At 41.2% G+C, this 19,536-nt stretch overlaps 1 protein-coding gene across 2 annotated transcripts in view; it reads left to right on the top strand.

Annotated features, from left to right (window-relative positions):
- The window catches only part of MAP3K20 (mitogen-activated protein kinase kinase kinase 20), a 91,774-nt gene that overhangs the window by 3,302 nt on the left and 68,936 nt on the right, over positions 1-19,536 (top strand). Inside the window, exon 2 of one of the 2 annotated variants that reach the window (XM_075710588.1) lies at positions 3,264-3,453. In XM_075710588.1, the coding sequence (XP_075566703.1) occupies positions 3,295-3,453 (159 nt within the window). In that variant the 5' untranslated portion in view covers positions 3,264-3,294. Of the gene's footprint in view, positions 1-3,263; positions 3,454-19,536 lie in introns of those variants that run through there. The other variant, XM_075710589.1, reaches the window with a different exon arrangement.

Raw genomic sequence — 19,536 nt, forward strand, 5'->3', positions numbered from 1 at the left:
CTCCTTGCGCTGTGTGCCTGCCTGCGGGGGGGTTGCCATGACGCCCCCGGCCCCAAGCCTGGAGACCCCATTGCAGAAGACCGCTCTCCTGACTGCGGAAGTGTAGGATGTGAAGAAGTGCCACACATTGTTGGAATGATGCGCTTGTTTCAGATGCATGTGTAAGGCTATGGAGTTTAATGAAATAGCTGATATTTTTTTTTTTTTCTTTAACCAATGGTATAAACTGAGATTGTTAAGTATCTTTTAAAACAGAATGACAAGTTAATAACTGTGTGGATTTGTCACATGAAGTTGTTACTCTAAACAGTTGTTTCCTCAAACATAACAAAGGGATTGATCTGTCTAATTGAGGATTAACTACCTTGCCTCTGAAAACATGCAGTAATATTTAAGCAGGTCTGTTCTTTCATCTAGGAGGAGAAAACTGTATACCTAACTTAGGTTGTCATTAATTACAGATCTCTAAATAAAGAGTGTCCCATGTAAATCTCCTCTACTTTCTCTGGAAAAAGGCATCTGGAAGAACCTGATACAAACCAATGAATCATTCTTTAAATTATATTACTTTACTGTATGCTGGTGCCTATAGCGTCTACTGCTGTAGGTAAATTTGAGATTGGGAAAGTGTTAAAAGACTGAACAGCAGCTTCTGCAAATGCTTGTGTGCCAGGCACTGCATTGCAATTGCATAAATGTTTAGGTAAAGTTTTAAGCAGCAAGGAGGACACATCAGAAAAGTACTTGTGTTTATCAAGTGTCTGGTATGTATGCTGTGCCACCCTGAGGTCTGTTTTCTGTGAAATCTTGGAATAACATCTTGTTCTATGTTCGCGTGACTTTCAGAAGTCAAATAATTTACTCGTTTATAAGGATGATTTGGTTCTTCTGGGTGAACAACAATTTAAAATAATTTGACAGCTCTTCAGAACTATTGAATTCAGATAGTGAAGGCCAGAAATATTTGTTTGCTGTGATATATATTTTTTTTTCACTTGGTTTTCTGTTCCTTCTGCCATCCCAAATGCAACCATCTGTTACCAGCTATTCACATTTTCCTGTTAAATTTATGGTCCACTCGGTGCATATGCTTTTGCCTGAGTGACATTACTCTTCTGAATAATTCTGTTGTCAGTAAGGAGATTATTCATGGGAGCATAATTATCCACGTGCATAAACGTGTGCAGGGCTGTGGCCTTAAATCGTGAGGTCTCTGGGAAGCTGACCTGTTTTATTTGTCTATGAAGTGTCACATATGCTTGAGATGCCATGTACACAGCGTTGGAGCAACTGCTGGAGTAAATGAGGCAAATGAGCATTTGTTTCTGAAGATGTGCTAATTAAGCAGCACTGGCAAAGAAGTAAAAAGTGAAAATTGCCTTTGCTACCCTCCTGACTTGCAGGACTGACCAATTTCCTTTCCCTTGAGCTTTCTCTAAAGAAAATCTGTGCAGGGCAGTGCAAAAGATGACTCTGAGATGGGAGGAAGTGTAACCACAACAGCGACAAGGTTAAAACAAGAACAAAAGGTCAGCAGGAGAGTTCAGGCACTTGTATCTGTGAAGGAGCCGGCAGGGTACTGGGTGAATGGACTTTATTTCACGTCCCAGGGGTAGCTCCTGCTCTGACTTGCAGAGCTGGGGAAAGAGAGTTCTTGTTCCCTCACCGAGAGCTTTGCAGGCTGGCTGTCAGCGAAAGGTGTGCTTGAAGCCTGCTCCCTCCTAAACATGATGCCTTCTGTAAACATATAAGTTGTCATGGTCAGCGCTTGCCTTTACCCTTATGGGTGGTGAAGAGGTGTAAAACGAAGCAGGCAGTTTCAGAAAAGGCTGCATGTTATCTTATACAGTGTGTAGAAAAAACATCAGTATCTTCATCTCTCATTTGGAGAATAGCTGCAACCAAACAGTGCCAGAAATTTCTGGTCAAATGCTAGCTCAAGATTTTAATCAGAGTAGCTGCACACAATCAGGAGAGCCGGGGGTGGGGGGTGGTGTGGGAATTATGTCTTTGTGTGTTACAGAAGGGACTGGGATGAAGGGGTTTTGGCAGTCAACAGTGCTAGGTGTATTATAGGTGCATTTCCCAGCCATGGACAACACATAATGTGTGGATTCCATCTCAAAAAGTCCTATGGATTGGAGGCTCTCAGAAGACACAGTGTTTTGGTACTACAGTTAGACCAGTATAATTGGAGGTGTAATTTTCACCAGCAACCCAAAATCTGTGTGTCTTTTTTTGGCTTGTTTTATTCAAACCCGTCTCTTTCATTTTATGCTGATAAGTTTACTTTCATTAATTGCAAGTATAGTAACTTTTGCTGGTAATTAAAACTACTTTGCCTAAACTGGTGCATCTGAAACAATCCCACAGAAGGCTTGCAGATGGTTCTGGAGGATGCTGTGTCCTGCAGTCCCACTAAGGACCAGAGGCTTCCTGATCTTACACTGTTAAAAAAAGAAACCTAAAATTAGTCATTGTTCATGCATTTAGGTGATAACATTTCTTGAAATTTGCTGCAGGCATAAGCTTTATCGCTGTGAAATCTCAGAGAAGGACGTTCTGTTCCCCTGGCAGTAGACATGGGATCATCTCTTGAAACTGCCGACACCAACCTTGGCACAGGCTGCAGAATTTCACATATTGTAACCCAGATGAATTGCCATGTACTTGCGCTTTGTTATAACATGTGAACAGAACTGAGTCACTCAGGAAGAGACGTTTACCGTGGCCAGGTTTTTCCACATCCTTGCGCGAAGCACTCCTACCTCGCCCCGAGCGCCGGCAGCGTGCATGGTGTGTGCCAAGGCACCCCTGCCTGCCTGCCTGCCAGAAGGCTGCCTGTCCGGCCGGGGCGGCAGGAGCGCCAGCGTGCCTGGCATGCCTGAGCTCCTAGGCAAGCTCGGAGTGGAGAGCGTGCTTCCCGTCCGTCGGCGCACTTTGCTCACGTTGGGGAAGGCAGCGACACGCCTGCCTTTTCACAGAGCTGCTTCCAAGGTGTTCAGGAAACGTCAGTATCGCTCTGAGGAATATTTTTAGTCATTTCTGTCTCCCAGCTGCTCCTAATAGCTTGTGCAAATTATGCAAACATTTGCACAGCCTGTTGGAGTGCGAGTTCCCAGGCTCTTTTCCTCCTATACCCTGCAGATTTTACTGTAGTGTGTTTATGGTGACTTTTTCTGGTTTTGGGATGTCTGAGCATGGGTAAGAAAGTCCATAAATCCGCAGAGCATATGTGTTAATGAAAGCTTTTCTCTTCACAGGTTTTGCTGTGGTATATTTTGTCATTATGAGATGTCGTCTACCAGTGCTTCATTTGTGCAAATTAGATTTGATGACTTGCAGTTTTTTGAGAACTGCGGTGGAGGGAGTTTCGGGAGTGTCTACCGAGCCCGATGGATTTCTCAGGACAAGGAGGTGGCTGTAAAGAAGCTGCTCAAAATAGAAAAAGAGGTAAGAGTTTACTTTTCATTCACTTTGTCTGCTGTGGAAACAAGGACAGAAGTTCTTTTCTAGTGTCTTCCATCCTCTAGCTAATTGAGGCAAACTACCTTGGGCTTTTTGTCTGTTTAATTACGAAACCCCGTAACTGGATGATGTTACAGTAAAGACATACTGAGGGGGCCCCAGCCGAGGGTGTCTCTGATTTAAAGCATTACTGTTTCACTGTTTACTGTCCTCCCCTGCTTTTCTTGTTTAGCAGCTCCTCTCTGCCCTGGCCCTGAGGAGGAGGAGAGCTAGCTGCACCTGTGGAGCTAGTAACTTCCCTTTGATACAGGTGGACACGTTGCTAGATAGGAAGAGGTAGTGTTCACTGTCTTTGCCTGCCTCTATTTTCTCCTCTTTACATCTGGTCTCTTAAGTGCTGTGGTTCACATCTGTATGTCCACTATAGGCTTAGCGTGTTGGGTGTTGTCTCTTCCCTGCCTGCTGCAGGTTTTGATCTGGGGCTCCGCTAGCTCCAAGTTAGTCATAGCCGCGCTTCGGCTTGCTCTCATCTTGCAGTGAGGTTTAAGCCTAACCATTCTACCAGTCACCTTCCCTCACAGTGTCCTGTGCACCTGGAAAGGTGGACAGGTTCTTGGCAATCCTGTGCGAAAAGGCATAATTAACTTACTGCTCCTTTACCAAGGTTGGTTTGAGTTGTTCTTTTTTTTGAAAAAGATTTTTAGGTTTACCTGAAAATCCTCTTGACCCTCAGCTTTATACAGTTCCAGCAGAGACACAGCATATGTGGTCGTCACAGTGCTCCAGTCTGCCTGCTGGTCACCACTCCTGATGCAGCAGTGAGGATGCACCAGCGTGGTGTTGGTCAGCACAGTTACTGGACCGCTGTTCCAGCATGACTTTGTCTAACTTGTGTACAATATCCTCAGAGTGTTTTAGGAAGACAGTTATAAGCTGGAGGACAGCAGAGCAGTGCTAGGGATAATATGCTTAGCAAATATTTAGACACCAAAGTTCACCCACTGCTGCAGCAACCAAGTTAGCGTGATTACATCATGCTTAGTGATGTGATAAGCATGTCTGATCCTGATTAAGCAAGTTGCTGTCTAAAATAATGTGGAAGGATCTCGATTTTTCCAGGATGGTGGGAGATGTACACCTTCTGTCCAATGTCAATTTGTACCATTCTCTTTATTTCTACTCTTGGTTAATATCACAAGATATACAAAGACAAGTAAAATTGGTGCTATGCAGTGTCAGTAATGCGCTCCTTAAAAATCGACTGGCTGGCAGGTATCAGTAGCGGTCAGTCAAGTATCTTTATTGAATAGGTGTGTTTCTGGTGGGATTACACAGGAGTCTGTGCTAGACCTGTGGCTAGGTACTTCAAGCATTTTTGAAAGAAAATTTAAAAACAGTATTACTACATCTTGTGACGGCATTAGTGGAATGGGAAATGATGGGGAAAGTAGGACAGCCATATGTATTGCTTGACACAGTTGGACCATTCAAAAAAAAAAAAAATTTTCTTTAAACAGCCAAATACAATGTTCAGCTTGTAGTAACAAGGAACACAGGTTGCACACTAGGAAAAGGAAACTACGCTGGAAAGAATCTGGTATAATTTCAGGGTTTGTTTAGGCATTAATGAAGACTTGCAGCTCATTAAGAGCTCATATCATGGTGCTGTTAGGCAAATTAGGTTAATGCCCTTGCATACCCAAATGAGGATCAAGTAATTTGTAAGAACCAGGCGTGCTTTATCTTGGTATGTGGCACTGGGAAAATGGGTGTTAGGCAGTAGGTACAGACCCGGTTCTGTTGTGTTTAACAGAATGTAAATGAACTGGGGGGGGGGGGGGGGGGGGCAGCCCAAGGGGGACTGCAAAACACAGAGTGAAAAGTAGGGGGGCTGTGGGGGCGTGGGTGTTGGAAGGGAGTGATGGACATCATCCATCAGGATGAGTTGACAGAAGGGGAGCAAGTGCCTTACAGCACAAAATTGTTTATTTTCCTTCAGGCTGGACACCATTTGCAGCTTAAACTAACAAGACTATAACCTGTCGCTTATAGTTGGGAGCAGCTTGGTGTGGGCATCTTCTCTTGAAAGTTTTCTGGGGAGGCTGCAAAGAGGCAAGTGGTGATGCCTTAAATAAGTCTAGCAAATTTTGCCAGAACTTGTCTGTCAAAAACCCTAGAGAATTAAAAAATAAGAGCTTGCTTACAAAAATTGCATTTTCATGTGGAGAAAATGCTGGGCTCATTTACTCTAGTGCAAAAAGTTATTACAAGAACTAATGGTTGCGATCTGAAGCCAGACGAATTAGAATGGGAAATAAAGCACAAATTATAAGGAGTGAGGATGAGTAACTCTTGGAGCAGACTGTAAAGGGAAGGAGTGAAGATGGAGAATCCTTTCCATCTCTTCATGTCTTCACATTGAAGATGTCTTTTTGGACAATTGTTTTTGTCAATTTGTTGAGCTCAATGCAAGAGCAGGTTGCTGAACTATAGTGGCCTGTGATGTACCCGAGGCCAACTTTGGTGGCCTAAAGGTCTCTTCTGACCCTAATGGCTGTCTGTTTACATACATAGTATGCAGTATGTTTATCTGTAGTGATGACAATAATGAACATCTGTGACTGAACTGTACTGAAAGTCATGGCGGGTCAATGGCTTTTCTGATAGCAATAGAAAAATAACTTGACATAACTGTAATGTGTCTGTGTTTAGGAGATATTTGGATGGTTTGTATTTAGTCCAGGAAACTATTACCCTTTCTGGTTTATTTGAAAGGAAGTGTCCTTTTAACTTCATGACTGATTGTCTTGTATTTCTGTTAACTGCTGCCAATAATCTGTAACAACTGATTAAAGAGAAAACAGAGGAGAGTTGGGAAAAGCTTGCTCAGAGGAATTTTGTGCTAGCTGAGTCCAAGGGCACAAGCCAAGTCAATAGAGCTGTGGTATCATTCTGCAAATATGTTGTATCTGTGTTTCATTTTATTAAACAAGCCAATAAAAACCGGCAAAGCTCTTGAAGGCTTTATATTAGCCAAGTGGCTAACAAGTTCTAACATGTGAAACAAAGCAATTTTTGTTCCAGTATATAGCAGCATAACATACTAAAATATACGCTCAGAAAAACTGATAAATACTTGGAAGGGTGTTGCTCAGGCAGATTTCAAAACTCTTTAAAATTTGAGAAAGGGGAAGACCTCTGCAAGGCATTAACTTTTTATAGACAGCAGTAAAATATGACTGTATGGGGAGAGGTGTGTGTTTATGTGAATAAAATACAGCTAAATACAGCTACGTAGGTGTGCTGAGAAAAATAAATATGCTGCAAGGTCTTGATTGGAGTATCAGATCTGAAACTCTGGACAAGACTTCTGCTGATTAAGTAAACCATAGGAGTGTGTCTTGAGTGATTAAATAACGGCAAAACCAAAATTAAATTGCCGTTTTACTGTCTAGTCCAAGCACTTTAGCAGTTTTAGGTTTTAAGGAAGGAACCGGAGTTCCTTGAGAATGTTTTATGGAAAATCAAACTAACAGTGTGATATTTATGATGCTTGTAGGGGGAGTAGAGGTGCCTCCTGTAGTAGGATGTGTGCTTGCTCCTTTGCCCTAAGTGATAATTATGTGCACTCATTGAAGAAAATGCGCACCTACTACTCAGGAAGTTATTTGGTATTTTTGTGAATGATTATATGAATTGTTGGATAAGCCCATAATTTGGCTGGGAGATGGATGGGAGAGATTGGGCTCAAAGGCCTTATTCTGCAAATTGCTAGCAGTTCTTTTGTCTCCATTATCTTAAGCAGGTAACTGCTGGAGCGAAATGTTACAACCTGTTGTTTTATGCCTTGCCATGTTAGCTTTTCACCAAATAGCATTCGCCTTCTTCGATTGTCTGTACATCTCTGAATTTCACTTGTTATTTGTCACTGCTTTGGAAGGCTATGGTTTTGGTGGCTGGTTTTTGGCAGCTGGTGTCTGATCTGAAGTGTGGTTCTTCACCAGGAGATTTATTACTGCTGGAATTTTACCTGAAATTTGAATTTATTTTTAATGTCACTGCTTCTTGGAAGTACTCCATGATCCATGAACTGTCTCTGTGCTATTGATGGACAGCAGTATTGCATCTGATTTGCCTGTTTCAGGAGTTACAACCATGGTACTTCAGTACAAGACTGTTTGGTTTCGTGCAGTACAGCTGTTCCTGGATTCCTTCAAAATGCTTGTGGGGGTCTGTGCAAACTGCAGGAGAGTGGCGGAAAAAAACCCAGTAAAATTTAACTGTAATCTTATTGGGAAATACTTCTGGTGAACTAAAAGAACTAACTTGTGGATAAAAGATGTTAAATTGAGTAGGGTTAACTGTGCATGCTTTGTTCAGTCATGTCTGTGCAATGCATTTAAGTATTACGAGACTCAAAAATAAAAACATGTTTTTACTAGTTTTGATGCTGTATTGCTGGAAGTCTGACTACCATGGAAATTAATTCTTTATCGCCAGGTTTTCTTGTATGTAATACATGTGCAATAAGCTTTAGGGGATCTTTTAATGCTTCATAAAACTTTTCGTATGGAATATAATGCAGCTTATTCACTTTTTTTGATTTTATAATCCACTTCTGGAAGGGACTGTCCAGAAAACGTGGATTGTGTCTGTGCCTTCCAAAGGGGATGAGTTAAATATAACCACATGCATGTCACTGGACTTACCTCACTCATGTTTGTAGTCCTAAAAGAGAGCATGTGGTAATTTTAATGTGGGTCATGAGAGTAAGGACTGGGAATGACTTTGAAGAGTAACAAGAGAAAAACAACAGAGTAAAATAGAGCAAAACAAACCAAACCAAACTGAAATTGATACTTAGCCCTGACAGGACTAAAAATAGTAGCTGTTCTTTTTGCTTGCGATTTGTAGCTGGTATGGGTGCTTGGGTGCCAGCCTTGAATGACTCTCCACGCTGCAACCTGGCTGTAATGAAGGGCAATTTTCGTGCTTTTTTATTATTTTATTAGCTCTTTCTAGGAGCTCCTACTCCCTTACCCCTCTCATGTCTGAGTCAGCAAGTACTGAGAGTGATTCTAGGTAACGTATGCCAGGAAATGTCTGGATTTACCTGGTTCCAACTCGGAGTGGGGGGACGACAAACCCTGTGTTTCCAACCCCTGGTCCTTTAATGCAGGTGCTGTTGCTAATGAACGGTGAGAGAGGGCTTAGTGTGTGTGCTATATAAAGGTACATAAGATATAGGAGTCAAATACATGAACTTTCCAGACAACTCTCTTTTTTTATATTTTGGTAAAGGAAATGGCTTAGAGAGCTCCTCTTGGTGCTGACTAGGGTGTTCCCAAAAGGTATCAAGAGGATACTCGATACCCTTTCTAGACTGTGGAAGTTGTCAAAATGGGTTCAGATGCTCCAGCTGTTGTGTATTCTGTATCTTGCAGAATAAATTGTTTTGGATAGGATGGACTTCTGCAATAAGTCTCTGCTTTTGAGTTTGCCCTACTATTGGCTTTCATTCAAGGGACATTGTCTGGAGGACTTTGTTTTGTAAATGAATGTCATGTTTTCAGGTGCATTAGATTTTCTTAGTGGGTGCTTTGGATAAGACTGTATCGTAAGTGTTGAGTGGCATGTGTGTTGCAAACAAAATGATATCAAAACCCTATTGGTATTTGGGAGATACCAGTATGATGCAAGATGATGTAGCATTGCCAGAATACAATTATTCTTGGGAAGAACAGGCTTTAGTTTCATTTTGTCTGTTTTAAGAAGAAGCTTCATTCCTCTCCATCTCTGCTCCCCAAAACGATCTTAGAAACATAGCAACCCAGGCACAGAAACGTATTTGTATTTTGCTACATTTTATTGTAGCGGATTTTTTTACTTGTGTATTTAAACATTTTACACCAAATTTTTCATTAGATTAGTAATGTCTTTCAGAGTTGCTTCATGTACATAAAGAGTATTTGTAGTACGAGTTGTGTGGCTTACTGAGGTTTTTTGACCAGCTTAATTTGAGATTCTTACTTACACAGGCTTGTGTATACACTCCTAGTTCTTTTAAATCAAGCCAATTTTGGCTTAATTTGATTTAGACATCACTGTCAGTGAAACTGGCATGTCAGGGTACAGACTGGCAATCTGTGGCTTCAAAAGTTATTTTGGGTCAGTTGAGACATAGTGACTGTCAGCGTTGTCATCTTAGCTTGCAGTAAATGAAAAGCAATTTCACAAGTGCTGGGAATCCTGCTGTAGCCATATTTAAGAAGTTACCCTATCCTTTTTTTAATCAGTTAAAGCACCGGATTTTGTACTGAAATTGTAAAGTGTTAAGTGCACATGTCCTTCAGTTGACTGGTGGGCAGCTTCAAACAGTTACTGCATAAATTTGGTGTACAGGTAAATTAATAAGCTAAGATACACCAGATTTGTCTGTTGCTTCCTTTCACTGGACTCTCTTGAATTGCCCTAAACTTTGTCAGCGGGGAAGCAAAATTACCTTGCGTGTGTTGCTAGTCAAGAATACACGTGCAGTTGCCCTAGCTTGGTTGAGGCACAGGAACTTACTGTGTGCCTGATCCCTGGGTTAGGAATATCTCTGTGAGGTTTGGACCGCCTTACCTCAATTACCTTTGATTTTGTTTTTTCAGAAGGTGCAACATCTGCAGGTGAACAAGTTTTTATGCCAGTTTCCTACAAATTATGACTAGAATAGGGAGAAAAGCTGTCTCTGATTATTTAGAAAGCACTCTTTCTTATCCTTTTTGCTATCCACAATATGCAGCCTGTTAGGATATTATTAAATATTCTTTAGTTTCATAATTAGTTTAATTCCATCATATTGTCTTAACAATTACTCTGTCATTTCGCTGCAAATTTTTGTTTGACAGTGGGTTGCTCAAGTTGCCAGTAGATACTTAGCTGCAATTAAGGGTATTTGTCCTAGGTTTGGTTTTTTTTGCTCTAGATGTGTTTCTCCCTTTTCTGTTTTCTCTTTGCATGGGCTCAGTTATTATTTGTAATTTGGAAGAGAGGTTGTGTTGCTTATTTTTCCATGCCAGTAACCCTTGACATCAAATGGCAGCTCTTTTGTTTCCCGTCCCACGACATTCTCTGACCCTGAGCTTCTGTTGAAGTGATCAACTGCAAAATGATATTTTTGGACGTTTAAGCTGTCCTGAAGCTTCGCTGTAGAAATCTCATGGACACGGAAGAGATCCTTTTCTCTCAAAGTGGTGTTTTAGCCTGTTGCAGGCTCAAGCAATTGAGGGTTGGTTCAAGTTAGTCTTATCTCTACATTTATCTAACTATATAGTTTTCTTAAAACAAGGTTACAGTGTAAAATTGCATGGCATGGCTGGTGAGATCTAGTGGTAACTTTAGAGTATTGTAAGTGATTGCATGTTTGAGTCTCAAGTGCTTTGAGGGACAGCTGACAATTTAAATGTCTGTGATCCTCATTGAAATCTGTTCATGTCGTAGTCCCTGGGGACTCTAATTAAATAATTTACACTTCACTGCAGCATACGGAATGATGAATTATTGTTTCTGATAATAGAAAAGTCACTGTTGAGGTGTGTGGAAGTATTGTTTGAATCTTAACACGATTTCTGGCTTGTTGCATGCCTGTGTGATGGTTCAAATGAAGTCAGGGATCTGTGCTGGCGTTGATGTGATCTGAGTGTGGGACCATCGGTCTCCTGGGGGCTGTTTTTCACAGGTGTATTCAAAGCTGAGCACAGGGGCCATAATCTTCGGTTGGGGACCACAAACTACCTGCCACGCACATGGTAGCAATGGAATTTTGAACAACGTTTTGTCCTCTTAAGAGGGCAGTAAAACACTCGATAAGGCTAGACATATCCTCCTTTACTTGCCTTTTTTTTTTTTTTTTTTTTTTTGTTCCTTAATTTTTGACTGGCTGCACATGAATTGTATAAGGGTCTGGGGCACAAGATTTCGTTGAAAATGAAGTTGAAGGGAAAAAAAAAAAAATATAGCCTAACTTTAAGGGAAGCATCAAAATCAATCTTTTTAATTGTAACTGTAAAAGTTATTTCACATGTACCTATTGCCACTTATTAAGGTGCTGATAGAGAAAGTTTCCTTTTTAAGAGGACAATATAAACAGTCACAAGGAAACATTCAGACCTGTTTATGTTAGCTGGAGGCTGCAGAGGAGCCCAGAGAACAGTTTCAGTGTTAACTCTTTCTCTCATACTCAATTAATTATGCTAACACACTGGGGAGATGACGCCCTTAAGGGCAAATATGGAGCTGCTTTTCTGATCCAGCCACCTCCAAACTGCCCTGTTTGTCTTTTTAAATGTGTTTCATTGGATACAGTTCAGCTACTGGGGAGGAATCCTATTTGCAAATATGTGTTAGTTTATTAGATTCATGTTTAGTGAATCTGCATTCTACATAATTTCTATTTAAGAATGCCACCTCTACTGGGAAACTGGGTGACTTGAGTAACAGTGACCATTTCCGTGCCTCCTCGATCCCCTCTGCAGCTCGGCTGCCTGCCCGGAGAGCGGGACAGCCTCTGGCACACAGGAGGGGCCCCCCTACGGCTGCGCCTCCTCGGCGAAGTCGTGCCTGGCCCCTGGGTATCACTGAAAGCGACAGTCTTCCACTTCTCTCCTGCCTTTGGTTGCTCCTTTATTTTGCTCCGAAACTGCTGAATGGCTAAATGTTGTACGCAGGGCAGAAGAAAAAATCATGTCATGATACACACCTGACCAAATGGGTGTGGGTTTTGTGTATCAGGCACGAGAGTTTCCAGTAGCCGCATCAAGAATAAGCATGGTTTGTAAAAACCCTAGAGCTGCTGTAGGAGAAGCGAGGAGGCTATTGGTAGACACAAGAAGACAACATGCAGTTGCTTTGTATAAAGTTCATCTTTGGAAGGTGGAAAAAACAAAAGGCAGGCACGCAGGCTGGGCCGGTGTCGGCTTTTCAATGAAAGCTGAGGCGCTCTGCAAATTTTTATCTGGCAGAGGCAGAATAGGAGAGGTGAGTAGGTGGTTGTTCTGGAACGTTGTTAAAATAATCTAGTTGCTGCACCCTTGAGTGAGTGAGTGACATTTTCCAAGAGGATATCTTTTCCTCTTCCTTGGAAGAATCGCAGAGCAGAGAAAATGTAGTGCGTGCCTGCATGCAGTTAGAGGGGGGAAAAGCACAGACATCACTTTTTGTCTAATCATACAATAACCTTAATTTTAATAATGTCATATGCATTTGGGGCAGCCCTGTCAAAGATGATGGCTTCTAAGTAGTGATTGGTGGTTTTGCTTTTTGATGAACTCTGTCCTTTTAATTTCCTAAACCAAGGAAAAGGCATTTTACTTTGACCTCTTTGCTATGTGTCTGTGTATGCCGAGGTGCTGCCTGTGATGTAAATATGTAGCAACATATGGATAAAATTCGGAGCTGTTGAATTGCTCTTCCTAGTACCCCCTGTAAGAGTTTGTGAGGGCCGTAAAGGCAAGTACAAGACCCAGAACACCACTCATTAGGACCACACATTTTGGAGTTCTGCTCTTAACTTTTGCTTTTTCAGTTGTTTATGTATTTGAACCAAAGTCTTTATTGTAAAGTCTTCTCTCCAAGCCAGTGTCTCATGTGTCCTGTGCAGAAGTTGGCAGTAATGTGGTTTCTGGTGCTGTGTCCCAAGTGGTTTACTGTGTTCACATTGCAAACCACTTCCCTGTTAGTGCTATAATTCTGGAAGGAGTCTTGTGATTTTTCACCAACTGGGAATAAAGCTCGGTCCTCCTGGGGTAAACAAGCATACTGTTATTACTTAATAAATTTGAAATCTGCAGTATGAAACCTCCTGCCTTTTCATTGCTGTGTTTCTGTGCTACACTGTGATTAAGGGAGAGATTCCCTGCCCGTTACGACTGTTACCGAGACAAACATGGAGTAACAGCACTAATGGGGTGCCTGGCTCAAGAAATTCAGGGCAGGTGACACTTGATTCTGTAACGACACTGGCATCGGCTATTAGCTCTAGTGACATGGTTGTTGCCTTGAAACCATGACCTGAATTCCATTTTTGGGAAAGAAAAAACCCACAGACCCATTTCAAAGGCCAGGGCAGCTGCTTTGTTTGTCTTTTAAAATCTGTATTTCTGCCTTTTTGCTTGGTCAGTGTTTAGAGCCATTAAAAAAGTAAACGTGACATGGGGACTGAGATCCTGCAGCTAGAGCTCCTTTATAATTACATATTCAGCCACAACCGTACAAAGGAAAATGAGAGTCCCTTTTCCTTTATGTACCGTATTTCAGTTTTCCCTTAGGTTTAAATTGGCATTTTGGACTATGTTCGCTGGAGCCACTGAAGAGCTTATCAGAAAAGGAAGGAAACAGAGGGAGGGAAAGAAAGATAGATTTCCAAATGACAACCTTTTGAATAGTCCAAGTTCAATCCCTAAAACAAAAAGTGGAATCTTTTTTTTTTCTAAATAATGTGCTCTACAGTCTCACCTCTCATCTTGAGAAACATGAAAGAGCAAGTAAAAGAGATGACCCAAATCACAGAGTTCCTTTGAAAGAAGAAATTCAGCTGTTTTGAACACTTACAATCAAAGGAAGTGGTTTCCCTAATTACATGAACTATGTGAAAGCTCTCAGAATAGCTCTTCCACCCCAGGATTCCTTGCACTTTAGAAGTTTGCATAAAAGCTCACATGGAGAATCAGATGCAAAGTGTTTGATTCAAATTTTATTAGGCAGAAGTGAGCATACATTCATATCTCTGGGTTTGACAGCTGGTTGGGTTTGGACCACAATCCTGGGTTTGATGGATTTCAGTCCTATACTTTAAAATCTTTCACTCTTCAGGTTCTCCAGTGAGACACCCTTTTCAAGAGAAAAGTGGAAATGAAAAAATGGAGAAGGGATGGAGGGGTCCCTTTGTGAGCTTTCAGTTGAGGATTCTTCACCGTGATTAGGCTGTTCGTTGTCGTAAAAATCCATCCCTCTACACAGCTTTTAAAAGAATGAGGAATTATACTTCCTCTAGTTTTAAAGAAGCTGTATATCTTAAAATATGTATTTGGAAGAATTGGGATCTGAATTATACAACTTCACTATTATTCTAGCACCATTATTTACTTCAACCCATCAAAATCCTGAATTCAGTAGAGACTGAACAAAAAAGCAGTATTTTCAGAAGGCTATTACACCTTGTGCTTTCTTTTTGTACATACACAGTAATAAAGGTATATTAGTCTAAACTAAACAGTGAGGACGTATGAAAAGATGCAGGACACTTCTAAAGGCTTAAGATCTCTGTTCCTCAAGGTTTCCTTTTCAAAAAAAGAGCTTTGCTTTTTTGGTGGTTTGGGAGTAATGGGAGCAAGCAATGGAGAACTTGAAGCAATATCAAGATCATTTTCGAATGTAGGCACCCAAAGTTAGATGCGTCATTGGCCCAACTGAAATGCTCAGTTTTCTCCAAATTTTGGCAGAGTATAATTTTATTTTTGCTCTGTTGAAAATGTTTTTATTTCTCCAACAGTTTATTAGCTAAAAGTGTAGTTAGGTTTTTAGCAAGAGTTGTGAGCACCCATCACAGAATTGTCTGTCCTGAAAGTGCTAAAGATAGGTATCTAATCTTTACCTAGCTGAAACTGAAAATGATTTTTCCTTTCCAGACCATCTCTGAAACTAACAACAAGGTGCTGTCCCTGAGGATACAGTATGAAATAATTAATGGTTGAAATATTAATAAATTATATTTGCAAGGTTTGCAATTATATGCGAGACCATCACACTTGCTCTGCACAACAGTAATCTCCAAATGGTCTCATATTCTCCACTCCGAGCCAACTGCAATAATTATATCCAGATTTGATAAAGACACAGATAATTGATGAAATTGGCTTTGAGGAGAAATCTCGAAGCCCTCCAAACTGCAACAATTCAAACTCAGGAAGGAAAAAAGGCAGAAGGGTTATGACTCTCTTCTGGATACATCAGCCAAACCCTCTTTATAGTAACACTGAATACTAGTAACAAGGTATCTCTAACTCTACTTGAAGAGAAGAAGGAATGTTTCTCTGGGTGCTTTTTTCCTGCCAATGCTGCATCTTTCTTATAGTTAGCCTTCCTAAGCTCCATTCTTCCCCCCGCCCCAGGCAGAAGGAAGGATTTTCCCTGGAATCAGGGAACTGTCTCCTAGAAGTGAACATCCTCAGCAGGCCAGTGGTGTTGCAAGTAAAGTGGACAGTACAGTAGCAGCAGCACGCTCCCTTTCCAGGGAGGGGCAATGTCATGTAGTCATACATAATTCTGACAGGGTGGAAAAGAGTTCTGGCTGTGCCTTCTAGAGATGTGTCTCAGGCAGCAAAGCTTTGTGATCAGTATTGCTAGAGGATGATTTTGTTTGAATGAAGGAGAATGCTTAAAGTCATCCCAACCTTGCTTGACCTGAAGGCTGTATGGAAAATTACATTTGTTCATGACTGATCCTTGATGGGAGTTTATTTCTCTGTGTATGTAAATTAAAGTAGTCCTCAGATGAGTTTTTGCATACCTCTGGCACTGGAAAATGGGAAGCTGTGGTATATGTGATGCTGTTCTTCCACACCAAAGGAGATGTTGCAGGTTTGAATGTGCTCTGTGCCACTGAAACAGCACGGAGCTCCTGGGCCCTGGATCCAGCTTGTGAGCTCAGTTCATTGTCATGAACTTTGCCAATCTAATCCTTGTTGTACTCGGAGCAGAAATCAAACAGTTAGTAAGCGTGGGAGGACTACGGGCATTGCTAGAATGGGAAGAGAAATGCCAATTCTTTTTGCTGTGCTCAGATTCAGACTGGAATTGTCATTGGCTGCAGCATGTTGGCTCCTCTTCGGCTTTTGAGGTACAGCCCGTGAGAGAGCTCATTGGTATGCTGCATGACATGACCCCAGTCCTGAAGTTGCTGTGGGCTCATGTAATGCAGCGTTCCCACTTCCTCTTCACTGTTTCATTTATTGCAGATCCTCGGGAAGCACAGTGCAGGGCGATGGAGGAAGTAGTGCAAGTCAACTGTTTTGTAATCACAAAATAGATGATCTCCATTTTCCAACTGGCCTTTTAAACGTTCTTAATCCTCCATTAGGGTATGTGTGTGGTATTCCTCTCATTTATTTCTGATGTGTCTGGAATTTTTCTAATAAAATGATAAAAGAGAAGATTCAAATGAAGTCTGAGGGTGCAGATTACTCGTGTGGAAGTAGAAACTCACAAATGGAGAAATGCCAAAGCTGAGTGTGGTTGCAAGATGTTTACCCTAAAATGTACTGTGGTTACGTTATGGAGTATTATTGCAGTACTGTTATTTTTGCATTCAACTGTCTTCTATTTACCACTTCTTCCTACATCTGTATCCTTTTAGAAATTTTGGTCTGTTTGTGTGTGTGTGAGAGCAGTTCTCAGAAACATTTTGTACGTGTTGGAGAATGAGAATTAATGGCATGCGTGATGCTGTGATTTTTCCACATTTCCAACTCTCATTAGAGGAAATGCTCCTGGCTTGCATGTGCTCTCCTCCACCAGATCATTGCAAAGGAGTTGGAGCAGGTGTTGGGTTTCGCATTCTCAGTTTGTTTTTTTATTCAGTTTTGCTCTTTCTGGTGGGTTTGAACTACAGGGCCAAGGCTGCAGCGCAGACACAGGTAGAGGTTATGGTACCTCAGGTCATTCTGTCGTAACTTTGGGGAAGGAACTGGCTTGGGATATTGCTGTTTGGTTGGAGAAGAGCAACGAGAAAGTCAGATTTTTGGCTTAATTTGATACCCTGTGGTGGTACAAAAACTGCGAGTTCTCTGCTCCTTGTATGTCTGCTGTTCATGAAACTTGAAGCTACTGCCTTCATAGGTTACCAGGTCACTCTGTAATTGGTTTCTATCACTATTCTAGATAGGTTCTTCTAGACTTCCACTTTCTACAGAGTTCAGACATACTGGTATCAAAGTTACTGCCTTTTTAAACAATTTATTTTGAGGCTGACTGCTTGTATTCTTACATAGAATTAATGTCTGCATAATTAAAAAAAAAAAGGTTTTCTTTTCTGAAAACAGGTTTTTTTTATGACAAGGATTAGAAATTAAATAGTTACTATTGACGTACCTATGTAAGCAGATAGCTATAAAGAAGTCTAGATAAGATAAGGAGTTCTGTGTATAAGAAATTCATTAAAGGGAAGTAGGGGAAAAGCTGAAGTTATGTGGCAGGAATACATAGTGCAGTAATACTAATAAATGTGTTTTTATGACACTAGAACCAATTTTTAAATATTGCTAGTTTTCCTCTAAGGTTTTTATCTTAGGCATTGTTTTATTTGAAATTTTTTAGTCTTAATGGAAAAAGATTGAGCTACCATGAAGGCAGCCTGAAGAATCCCAAGAAAAAATAAACAGTGGATCTACTTTGCATAAAGGTAAAAGCTTGAAATTTCATTAGTCTTGTCTAGTTTCATTTTTTGACCATTGCTACGCAGTAGGGGTAGTATTTGAGCCTAATTTCTAAGTAAAATACAATTTTCCATCTTAGACAAAGAAGAGTTACTTTTCTGAAAAGCAGTCAAGGAATTTATGTCCTGAAACTTTGGTTTTGTTGGGAATGGAGACTGTGATCCATAGTGGTCTAGGTGGTAGTGTGGACATAGCCAGAGAGCTGCTGTGAAGTCTGTTGTTCTGGCTCTTGCTTGATGGCATGGCCCTGGCTGAAGGGCAGTCGTACTTAGTTGGAGAAGGTAAAAGTCGGATTTTGGTGGAGTTGGGAGTCGTGTTCCCAGAGACCATTCTTGCTTATGTTCTTGCCAATCTTGGCAAGGTGAAAGGGAGATCTGGCTGTAACCTGAGGAAGGATGCTTACTGTGTAAGTCGTGGTAAAGAGAAAGAAGACTGGGTAGGACAGCTTGCAGCTCTGGATTCAGGAAGGAAGGTGATCTGTCGCTAATACATTGTAAAACCAAAACCAGAAGCAGGTTCATGATGGATTATTTGGACAGTTGCACATAAACCCATGATGTACGTCATCCAGATAATGTGTTCAGATAATGCGTAGCAGTCAGAGATTCAGATTATGGTCTCAATTTTCTTGAAAACCCAAGACTTCGTGAGCTTGTGCTATGGCATGGGTAAATGTGGCATGAAAAATGCTTCTCATCCATGGAAGACTCTCAGATACTTCAGCAGAAGAATGTCTGTAGTTGGCAACTACTTTCTCACCTTTCTTTTATGCCAGCTGGTCACGGCCAGAATTTCTGCGCTGAAAGTTTTCTGTCTTTTTAAAGTAGGTGGTCTCTGGGTAGGGAGCAGTTCTTTGCTTTTCTGCAGGGGCAGGTCATTTTTGAGTGATAACTGGGGAGAGCCTTCTACAGAGCTCTGATAGCCCATGTGGAAAGCAAAACCCCACACAGTTTCCCAGCAGTTGCTTTTAACAAATAACAGGGAGGTAACACATCTTGTGCTGTTTTCATGAGGGTGGGCTCAGCCTGTCTCGTTGAGGAACATTTTCTGGAATTATAACAATTACTGGGATTCCAATAAGAGGGATCGCCATCAAGTGCTGTCCCTATCATTAGCTACAGTAGGTTGGGTTTATCTACTCTAAGACAAGCTTAAAGTGAGTGCTCATCAAGAATATGACAAATTTTTTCTTTGGTTAAGTTACAGTTTTCATGGTCAAGCTTGAGAAAATACTTCAGTGGAAAGATCATAGCTGCTTTAGAGGAATGGATCGGGATCCATGAGTATAGCTGCTGCTGTCTCTGTTGGAGTCTGTGCTAATTGTTCAGCAAAAGCCACTGTATAATGAGGTTACACTTGTTCTTCTAAGTTATCTTATCCAGATTCCTTACTAATACTCTGCAGAAAAATCACTGCTCTAGCTGGATATGTATGGACATGGCCTTTCTCCAGATACCATTTCTTTGACATTATTTTCTCTTCCGTTGCTCCTAAGCACTGCAAGAGTCTCCTTGAGAGGGGATTGGTTTTGCCCATCACTGTCGTACCAGAATGTCTTTCCAACAAGGTGCTCATGAGACTTAGAGTGACTTTG

Source organism: Pelecanus crispus, chromosome 5 (genome assembly GCF_030463565.1).
Source record: "Pelecanus crispus isolate bPelCri1 chromosome 5, bPelCri1.pri, whole genome shotgun sequence".
In the NCBI taxonomy this organism is placed as follows: Eukaryota; Metazoa; Chordata; class Aves; order Pelecaniformes; family Pelecanidae; genus Pelecanus; species Pelecanus crispus.